General features: G+C 48.7%; 1 protein-coding gene across 5 annotated transcripts in view; it reads right to left on the bottom strand.

Moving 5' to 3' along the window:
- Window positions 1-278: 278 nt before the first annotated feature.
- The window catches only part of TAF5L (TATA-box binding protein associated factor 5 like), a 32,970-nt gene continuing 22,126 nt past the window's right edge, over window positions 279-11,122 (bottom strand). For all 5 annotated transcript variants that reach the window (XM_036016110.1, XM_028531164.2, XM_036016109.1 and 2 more), the window contains 2 exons: window positions 10,107-10,837; window positions 279-3,874 (listed from right to left, as the gene is read on the bottom strand). In XM_036016110.1, the coding sequence (XP_035872003.1) occupies window positions 3,077-3,874; window positions 10,107-10,837 (1,529 nt within the window). In that variant the 3' untranslated portion in view covers window positions 279-3,076. The remainder of the gene's footprint in view (window positions 3,875-10,106; window positions 10,838-11,122) is intronic.

Below are 11,122 nucleotides of genomic sequence, written 5' to 3'. Positions count from 1 at the left end.
TAACACAATGTCCGAGGGCATGACACATAGTTAATAATGAAGATGCTTCTTTTTAGCCATTTCAGACAATCAGAGGAGGTATCAAAGTGGTCCTTTAATAGATCAAGTGACAAGGAACATCTGGATTCCTTCAATTCTACCATGAAGATTTTGTTTACCACGCGAGACAGTTTCAGAGTCATCTGGCTGCTGTGTAGGTGTTGATAATATGAATTTTTGGTGCGGGCTGAGCATAGATTCAATAGACACTCTTCTAAAATATGCAACTGAAAGCCAAGTTGAAGTACAGACTAAGTTTTTAATCCATATACTTAAATACCAATCTGGGCAATAGCAAAATGAGAAGCCTACATACTCAAATATTTTTTATACAACCAAGACATTTTTAATACACAAATAAAACAAATGAAAAGCTAGTAATCATATCCTTAGAAGCTGGACTTTGAATTTAAAAACCTGAAATAATTTCCTATTTTGTCTGTCTTCATTACTTTCCTTTACCCTAATTTTCTTTCTTTTGACCAGTCTACTCCTAAATTAAAATTACAGTCAGATTTTCTGAGCCTGACAGTCTTAAGAAATTTCAGCTGTTCCCTGTCCATGCCCCCCAACACACATTGAGGAGATTTATCACTGTGGTTCAAAATAACCGAATACTCTAAAGTTTCTTTATTCCAAAAATAAATAATATAGGTTTTCTCAGCTTTAGGTATCTCAAATACAAAACGGTAACATCGCCAGTCCTGTCCACACCACAGGAATGCTCTGAAGATTAAGCGCATGAGACAGCAACCTGGGGGGTGCCCACGGGGCCGGGCATCCTGTGGACACCCCCCGCACACACATGCCCCTCACAGTATCTCCTAAGACACTGGGGACTTTGCGACAGGCATTCTATAAAGTTCCATGACCCCACCTTAAAATGAGCTCACAACAGAAGTAAAAAAAAAAAAAAAAAAAGGCCAAACACACAGATCATTAAGCGCTTCAATTGAAATCACAAAGTATATACATGATTGATAATGTGAAGACTGACCAACCTGATACATTTGTGTCTAATCAAAGAAGTCCTGCATTAAAAGACAAACACAAAACCTCCCGAATCGGTGATCTTTCCACTTCTGAGTATGACTCCATCCAATTTATAAATCGCATCATTTCTAGCAATACACCAACAATCTAACTGAAGTACCCACTTATTACAGCGAAGAATGCATTTGAATTCTAGGCTTTTCCCGCAGACCATGTGGAAAGCGACACTGTCTGGCTAAGTTGCCAAAGGATCCTTCTTACAATGTCTCAGATACACGTTTGTATCTATAAGGAACATTTCTTATTATTTAGCACCTTAGGCTCAAGTAAAAAAGTTTTTTGGCACAAAATTCTAGAGTCTTTCCATTTAATTTCCTGATAAGTCTGGTGTCCTTGCAGAATGTTACATATTGAAGTACATTTTACAAATTCTGGCATCATTTGAATCTTTGAATGAGTCCATTATTTGGAATTGTTCAATAAATATTCTGAATTAAATAACACAGGTCTTATGCCCCTTAGCAATTTCATAATTTGATTTAAAAAGAAATGGAAATAGAATCTTACAAAATAACTCTAGATGGCAAAATATATGTTGTCCCCGGTCAGCAACTGGCAATCCTGGATGCAGAAACGGTCCTGAATGCTACTGGTAGTCCCCGTGAACACCCGGGGAGTCGGGGTTCAAGGTCAGCGGGACAGACTACACAAGCAGGCGAGAACGGATGCAAGTCCTCAGGGGCTGGTCTGACCTACGGGATGGCTGTCACCCAGAAGGGGAGCCTCGGGACAGGCCACGCACTCTCTCTCCTCACAGCTTAAATGAGATGCCAACACTTTTTGTTTGGAAACTAAATACATTTTAATAGAAAACAAAATACAAAATAACTCTTTTCAGAAAACAGAAATAGTTAATCCTTTCCCCACAAACGGGAGCTCGCTTCATCCTCCGAGTTTTATACGCGTTCACTCGTCCTTATAGTTCTCCCACGAAGGGCTGAGCACACTGCTACCGCAGGAGGTGGGGGCAGGTGGGCTCCGGGAGAGAGAGACCGAGAAAGCCACACCTCGGAATAGATGCTCGTGTGGAAATTCAACATTTTCTCATTCTATCTTGCGACCCATGGCCTCAAGTTATTTTCTTTTCTTTATGACAATACGGCCTTTCGGGGAGAACCGTTCACAGGAGCGCAGCTATGAAGAGCACCTTTCGTTCCCACCATCCCTGCAAGAGCCCAGGGCGTTCTCCATCAGCCCGCCCCCCCGCTGCTAGAGACACGCTGGTGGGGGGCGGCTTGTGTCCCCCAGAGACTGTCCCTTCCTCACGATACACTGTGCTACGAAATTCTCTGAATTCCCTGAACCTCAAAAATTCCAAGTATCACAGCCAGTGTCAGGAGCCAGACCTGAAAGGTGGGAGCAGAGAAGACACTCTGCCAGTGCTAGTTTCCTCTTCTCAATAATAATAATAATTACTATAATTATAATAATAATAAAAAATCCTGTTCTCCGTAATCACGGGGAAGGAAAGACCCTTTCCAGGGCAATCCTGGCCTTCGTGCCTCGTCCCCGCCCCTGCACCCCTGCACCAGTAGGGATCCCCTTCCGCCCGGCGGCTGAGGGCATGCGACCCCGCGGCGCTGCTCCGCCCGAGAGCCCTCTGCGACCGTCCTGGGGTCACGCGTGGCAGCCAGCCATGGCGGCAGCAGCAACATCGTGGTTTCAGAGGGGAAAGCGAGACGGACACGGAGGTGCTGGCGCCGGGACGCAGCGGCATCTTTGTAAGAGCTTGCCGTCCGACCTCCAGAGCGTCTCATTCTTGATCTCGGGTCCGCTGATCGCCATCCGTCCTCCCCCCAGTCCTTTGACATTTGGGGGGCTGACTGAAGGGTGGTGTGCTCAGGATGTCTGCACAGGGGAAGGGGGAGAGGAGGGGGGTCTTTCACAGTCAGTCAGTGATTCGAGCATAAGACTTACAATCTGGAGGCCCTCGACGCCGCCGCTGCCCCAGTCCGTCACAATGAAGGTAAAAAAAAAAAAAAAATCAATGTTCCTGATTTTCTTGTGTGATTCCAGTCACCAGGAGGAGGTTGCAGGCCATGAACTGCACGCTCAGCACGTTGCTCATCTGCCCGGTGTACACGCCCACGAGCTCGCCGGAGGAGCCGTCGGCCGCCGGGCTGCAGTAGGTGTTCCTGATGTCCCAGACGCGCACCGAGTTGTCCATGGATGCCGAGGCGATCAGACTGCTGTCCGGGCTGAAGGTGAGGCTGGTGATATTGTCCGTGTGGCCTCTCAGTTCTTTGTAAAGGGTCCCAGAGGCCAAGTCCCATAGCTTCAGCCGCTGGTCCTCCCCGGCCGATGCCAAGTACTTACCGTTGGGCGAAAAGGCGAGAGAGAGCACAGGGCCGCGGTGGCCCGTGAAGAGCCTCACCGAGTTCCCCTGCTGGGCGCTCCACAGCCGGACGGTCTTGTCGGTCGAGCCTGTGGCCAAGTAGTTTGAATTAGGGTGGAATTTGACACAGTCCACGTCGGCCAGGTGGCCTGCATATATTCTCAGCGGGTACGTCCGATCGAACGACCACAGCCTTGCGGTGCGGTCGTGGGACCCGCTGGCGAAGTACAGGCTGAACGGGCTGATGTCCAAGTCCCACACCGGGTAGGCGTGCCCCCGGTACAACACAGTGTTGGTGAAGGTCCCGAGGTCCCAGTACCGAATGGACATGTCTTCGGAGCAGGAGAGCAACCCTGAGCTGTCTGTGACGAACCTCGTGCTGTACACCGGCCCGCAGTGCCCCCGCAGGACCTTCATCTCTGTGCCGGCTGCGTCATCCTCGTCGTCCTGGGGGCGCCGGGTGGGCGTGCAAGAGAGACACACAAAAAAGGTTTAGTGGGCTGCGTGGAGAACAAAACCTTTGGGGGGCGGGGAGACAGTGCGTGGGAAATAGCATCCACCCAGTAAATGACAGTGGCCTTCTCCTTAAGGGCGACCCCAGGAAACCTGAGGCTCGTAAGTGCGTAACTAAAAAGAAAAAAAAGTCCCTTACAGCTTACAAATAAACGCTTTCCTTAAATTCACGTGGGGACCAAGAACACATCAAATTAAAAGATACAGTAAAGACTGTGGATCTTACTCTTAGCTGGAGGATTACAGCTTCCAAAAGCTGGCTAAAAGGCAGCCACCCTGTGGTAACTTGCGTAGTTAATTCTGGTATCTGCCACTCGAAACGACTGACTTTTGCATTTATGTTCAGTTCGTAGATTCTTTTGTTCTATGGGCTGGTCAGGACTAGCTGCTTTATAAGCCACACTGCTCCCCGCATGCTGTCCACTAGGACAGGTCCGGGCATGCTGACTGCCCCCCTGCCTGGGGTCGAGGGTGAAGGCCGATGTGGTCACGGTTCATGATTCGTGCGGAGCCACGGTGGGAGTTCAGCCAAAATACACCCCGCACACACCAGAAGAGTAAGCCAGAGAGGTGCGGGTGTCAGTGAATACACTCCCGCCCGTGGCCAGGCATAAACTGTTGGCGTCCAAAAGGAAACAAAACCGTGACTTTCTGGAGGGTCTCAAACATTTCCCCAAGGTAACAAAACAAGGCTGGATTCGGAGCCGATTTAAAGCCAAGTGACTCATGTGATTCTTGGAAACGATCCCCGTGTGTGGGGACAGAAGAGGAGACAGCTGCCCACGGGACAGGGACTGCGAGGCCCCGTCCTCACCACCCTCCTCCCCGCAAGGACACTCTCTGTGTCCCAAGCCCACCTTCCCCTCATCCTCTCGCAGGCCGGCTCCTTAAAGCTACGGCTGTCTCCTGCCTGGAATTCTTAGGTTAAAACGGGTGTTCATTAAACGCTGGAAGAATGAGGAGAAAGATGAAGATTCTTAAATCAATGGGCTTTGTTGGCTGAGAAATAACTATCTTTGTGAGCTTTAGGTTCTTGTCTAGGAAAATGGCATCCTTTTAACTCCTGTTTGAAAACTATTAAATTCAGAATAAAACAAACGCCTCCAGTGTGTACGTATTTGAGAGAAAGTTAAGAAAAATAAACATGGATGTCCATGAATATTCAAAATGGTTATTCCAGACACTCAACTTTAAAAATACATAAGCATTTGGGAGCTTAAGGTTCTATTGAGTGTTAACCAAGAATACTAATAATTTTCCCTTCCAAAGAGGTTACAACAACACGCTTTAAAATTTCAAGAATGACTCATTGCCGTACCTCAGAAAGTTTACTAAGACCTGTGGGAGCAAAGAACGACGCTGGGTGGATTGCACAAAGCTCCTCTGAAAGGTTACGGTGGAGCCAAGGGCACGTCCGCTACTATCTCTGAGGCCCGAACAGTCTTCGTGTGGAGCCGGAGGTTATGCAGCGATCCCGGCCCCCTCAGTGGGGACCTAAACGGCACGCTCAGAGCTGGGGAGAGTGCACCAGGACTCAAGGAGTCAGGCTGGCCCTTCCCAGGGGTCTTTTTTTTTAAAGGAATTAAGAGAAAAATTTATTTACTGATTTTGAGAGAGAAAGAGAAACATCGAATAGCTGTTTCCCTTATTTATGCATTCACTGGTTGATTCCTTTTTGTGCCCCGACTGGGGATCGAACCCACGACCCTGGTGCAGCAGGATGATGCTCCTACTACCAACTCAGCCACCTGGCCAGGGCCCCATGGGTCTTGATAACTGTTGTTACCAGCCCGTGGAAAGGTGCTTAGTTGACTGTCTAGACCGAGAAATGGGGACACCAGAATGTCCCTGTTGGCTGTCAGCTCTCTGCCAGCACCGCAGCTTAAAATAGCCAGCCGCGTTTTCCTCTGTGGCTCAACTCAGGGCCCCACCAGGGCTGCCCTCGGCACAGGCCAGGTGAAACCCTGAGCCAGCGCCAATGCACACATGATGCCCAGCCCCCAGATTCTCTCTCCTGCCTCTCACCTAACAGGGCTGCACCCCAAACTCCCTGCACCTGACTGAACCCTTCACAGTGAGTGGGCGTGCATCCAGAATCGGAATTTTTAATATGTGAAGTGTATCGTGTGATAATAAACTGTAAAATGCCCATTATAAAACATGCCTAAAGTAGAAAAAAACAGAGAAGTGAACAGATCTTTGTCATCTGACACGCCCCTGTGCCGTAACCATGCTTGACACCACGCAGTCCCCGAAACCTCAGACTAGCGGTGGGTGCCTGCTCCCGGACCAGGGTGCTCCAGGTGCCTCAGCGGCACTCGGGTCGGTCCCAGATCGCGAGTACTGGGAGGGGGGTGCCCTGTGGTTTAGCCGTGGGCTGTCCTCCTCCCGTCAGAGGCCAGTGGACCGGAAGGAAACCAAGGTGCCTGGGTCTGGGAGTGGGCGAAGACTCGGAAGCAAGCGAGCTGCTGCGTCTGCGTGAGAGACCACAGCAGCCTGGTCTTGGTCAGCACGGTGACCGTGGCCAGTGTGAATGGACGTGACTCTAGGTGTGAAACATACCCGATTCAAGACTTAAGGCAGAAAAGGAGAAAGTACCAGGTTTCATGGTATTCTGAATACTGCTTACATGTTAAGTGACAATATTTTTGCCATGCTAGATTAAATAAAATACATTATTAAAATTAATTTTGACTATCTCTTTTTACTGGTTTAATGTGGCTACTGAAAACTTTAAATTACATGTATGGCCCACACTATCACCCCACGGGCCAGCACACTTCTAAGCAATGGCTTTATATACAAAGTACAGAGCGGAGTATTGCTGACAACATGGAGTTCTCTGCTGTTCAGACTCGAAGATCACCAGGCCGGGGAAAGAATGGCGCACCACCGCACACAGGTGTCCTGCTGTTAGGCCGAGGGGGCGGGGGGCTGGCAGTGGGGGGGCAAGCTGTGCACAAGTAACTGAAGAGGAGGGGCAAAGCCCGGTGGTTCTGCCACGTTGCTCACGCACTAAAAACACTCGGCCCCCAACCAGCGGCGGTGAGCGCTGGATCTCGCTCCCAGCTGCACTTCGTGTAAAGGCTGGAGTGCAGGCCTCGCTGGTTCTCTGAGTGTCTGCAGAAGGGGCTACGGGTCCCGGGGGGAGGGGCACTGTCACGTCACAGGTGTTCAAAGGTTAACCTAGACCATCTTCAAAGCGGAGGTAACAGAAGCTATAGGGCAGTGCTGTAAACCCAGTTTCATTTGGCAAAAGTAACAGAGTTTTTGTGCTTCCATAGACCTTTTGGTTATTGTTTGATTCTTTTAAAAGGCTGAGTTAGAATTCACATTATTAAATTCACTCTCTTAAAGTGTGCAGTTCAGTGGTTTTTAGCACGTTCACAGAGCTGTGCGCCTCCCACCACCGTCTGGGCACAGAAGGCTGTCATCACCCGCAGCAGACACCCGGTCCCCGGGAGTGGTCCCCTCCCAATGCACAGTCCCAGCCCCTGACCAGAACCGGCCTACATCCTGTGTCTGCGGATGTGCCTGCTCTGGATGTTCCCTGCAAGTGGAACCCTGCAACGTGTGGCCCTTTGGGACTGCATCTTCTCCCAGCATAATGATTACAAGGCTCATCCACATGACAGCATTGTGACGTATCATGTGCCTCCACCCCTTCTCATGGCTGAATACTATGCCATCGTATGGAGTATCTGTTTTCCCGTTAATGGCTGATGGGCATTTGGGCTGCTTCCATGTTTTGGCTGTTACGAATAACGCCTCTAAGAGTGCTTGTGTACAAGTTTTTGTGTGGACATACGGTTTCAATTTTCTTGGTTATATACCTAGAAATGGAATTCCTGGGTCTGATCACTGTTTTAAATGCCTACTGTTAAAATGTTGTATCCGCTGATTTGTGCAACAGTTATTGCTTCACAAAGATTAGAGCAGCAATTGCAAACTGGCTCTTTAATTTGCTTTGCACGGTGCTCTTCCTTCCTGCCATCTCCTTGGTGCAGGTGGCTTTACCATCTGCTTTTACCTGCTTGGCTTCCATAGGTACGTGAGTTTGTGGACTCTGCATTAAGAGCCCTGATTTTAATGGTGAATTCTTTGAGGAGAAAAGTCGTCCAAATCCTCATGGAAGAAACAATGAAAACCAACTATCAGAACTAATTTATACCTTGCTTTGCTACAAAATGCTTCTCGACAGAAACAAAAAAGAAAACCTCCCCAAACTGCTATGACAAAATGGGTGGGGGTGCAGAAATCACAGACAGGAAACCCCTCAAAAACAGAATGGGGGAGCTCAACTTTAGTTCTAAAGTTTAAGAAAAAAATCTGTTCTTAAGGAAAGCAGAGGCCAGAGTCTTCACTACTTTCAGTATGGATAAGGATGAATACACCAGAAAGATACTTAAAGCAACTACCTGCTGCTCTGATGTCCTTTGTGCTCTTCGAGGTGGGTGGCACCTCACACCAGGAGCTTAGCTGTTCGATCCTGAGACACTGGTGTCGCCCATGGACCCCTCCTTCGCCGCAGCCCCGCCATTAGCCCAGGGCTGAGCTCTCCTCTAACCCATCCACCGTGTTTCTGTCCACCGTCACTGCCCTAGGTTGGGCCACCATACTCTCCCGAATAGAGAGTGGCACCATGGTGCTTCCCGTGTTACCCCTCCCAACGCCAGTCGTAATTAATTTCTTCCGGTTCCTGGAATTCACTATGTTCTTCACTTCCAGGTCATCAAACACACGCTCTTCCATATGGGAAGCCTTCATAGAACAAGTCACAGAACTGGGGGAGAATCTTAAAAATTTTTTATTTTAGTCTAATGCTCTTTCTGTCTTTATATCTACCTTTGCTATCTTTCTTTATATTAATTTTTAATGCCTAGAATATTCCCTAATTCAGTATCATCCAAACTAATAAGCCAGTAGAAATACAACTTTTGTATTTACAGAGAAATGTAAGTAAATTAGGACAGTAGTCCTCAGTTGCATGTGAAGAGCCCCCAAGAGGCTAGAACTGTCTCCAAGGAAAAGAGAAACCCAATAATTCAATACATGTGCAATTAAAAAAAAAGATTTTAGAGAGTACTACTATAAAACCCTAGAAACCAAAGTTTGTACATTAGAATTTAGACTCTTTATTCCTCATAACAAACTCCTCTAATTATACTGTCTCAGTTGTAGGAAACAAAATTTCAAAGGACATTACTACTAATTGGAAGGCGACTAAGAAAACAGGAATTGGAAAAGAGAGTTTAATCTGCACATGCAATATTCCTAGTATCCTACCAGCAACTGCAAATTAACTCCAACAATTTTAAAAACAAGAAATCCTTAATTTTTCAACCCTGAGCAAAGAATTTCCCATCCAGAACAAGTGAGGCACAGCTACGGGAACTCCAGCGGTGACGTGACAGGAACATTCCAGCCCTCGGCTTGCGTGGGCCACTCTCGGGGAAAGTGAACTCCGTGAGGTTCCATTCCTATCTCCCTGCGCCCACATGTTCCTAAGGCAGCAATTCTCAGGGGCCCCAAACTCAGGCCACTCGGCCACCGCTTTCAACAACCAGCCCCACACAGAGTGGACAGGACCGTTACCCTGATGGATGGGTGAAATGTCACCTATACTTGCTGGGCCCCTTTCAGAGCGGGGTTTGGAACCGCCTGGGCTCGTGAAGCCGAGGGCTCATCACACGGCCCGGGGAAGGCTGATGGCCCCGGAGGGTGGTGGGAGCACAGGAGCCCGGGTTCCTGCTCACTGTTGACGAGACTGGAAAACGGCACACTATTTATCACCATTTAAAATGCATTCACTTGCGACCGTGTACATTTGCACAAATGCCACGCGCCCACGCCCTCACTGTAAATCTCAATATTGGCTAAAGGCCTTCAATTAGGCTTAGCCATGTTATCCACATTTCAGAGAGTTATTAGTACTGACCATTCATTAGTTACGTTCAGTTACATTGCTAAAAAGAGTTTTCCTCTTTTCCGAGGCTAGGCATGGGCAGGGATTCAATGGCTGTAGGTTACAGGGCATTAGTTTGGCTTTAGCTGGAGGATGAGGGAAATAAAGACGCCCATTCTCCATCAGACCAGTCAAGTTTGGAAAGGATATTCTAAGCAAATCAGCAAGGCAGAGGTAGGGAAGAAAAAACGATATTCATACCTCCTCTTCCAGAACGTCACAAGCCAGGTGGATGCGGGACACGTCTACTTGATGGGGTTCTGATTTCAACTTCTTGGATCGTAAACTCCACAGTTTTATACAGGAGTTGTCAAACCCCGCAGCCAGCAGCTTGCTGTCTGGGGAGATCTCTGCGGTGTTCAGCAGCTGCTCCGTGTGATAGAAGGCATAGAAACAGATGGTGGTGAGGGAGGGAGGGCCGTCCTTGACGCGCTTGATGCTCTCCTGCAGGACCTCCAGGGCAGCCTCATTCTGCAGAATCGGGGCGGGCATGTCGGTGGGCTCTAAGCCGTTGCCCTCACTTCGTGAGGAGCTGCCCAGCGGAGCTGCGTAGAGTTGGTAATCTGTTCTCTTGGCAGGCTGCACGTCCAGATGGATGTGCAAGGTGAGGACTCTGCACAGGGCGGAGTTGTTGTCACTTTGGAGGTAGCGGATAAGGTAGTTGTAGCTGTCTTCCTGGAGACGGACCACGTACTTATTATCTAGGAATGCTCGAAGCTTGAAGTTGGACAGGATGTCCTGGATGGTCTGAGTGGTCTGGAGCTGCTCGATGACATCCTTCTGGCTAGCGTTCTGCAGAAACATCCCATGGAAGCGACTGTAAAAGCTTTCCACTGTGCTCTTCGGGCTGTTCTGGACCAGGTTGAGATGGAGGTAGACAAAGAGAGGATAGAGGAGAGGCATCACTTCGTGGCTGTGCTGGCAATCAGAATCTATAATGAAAAAAAAGCGAGGGGTTTATCATCAGTGTAGTCTCAGAGAATAACGTGATCCCCCCAGGGAAGCCCACCACTATGCAACGCTTTCTGGTCAGGATCCTCCTTTCTGAGGCTAATGACCGAAATGAAAGCCCAACAGAGAGTTCTGGAGACTCAAAAGTCCAAGCCTTTGGACTGAAGGGGGAACAGCATGGGCTCTGAAGTCCAGCAAACTTGGTGGTGACATTGGCCACGAATCGGGAATGCGATGCCCAGAGAGGCTAACTGACTTGCCTAAGT

The sequence above is a fragment of the Phyllostomus discolor genome, chromosome 15 (genome assembly GCF_004126475.2).
Source record: "Phyllostomus discolor isolate MPI-MPIP mPhyDis1 chromosome 15, mPhyDis1.pri.v3, whole genome shotgun sequence".
In the NCBI taxonomy this organism is placed as follows: Eukaryota; Metazoa; Chordata; class Mammalia; order Chiroptera; family Phyllostomidae; genus Phyllostomus; species Phyllostomus discolor.
This window is presented reverse-complemented; position numbering and strand designations above follow the sequence as displayed.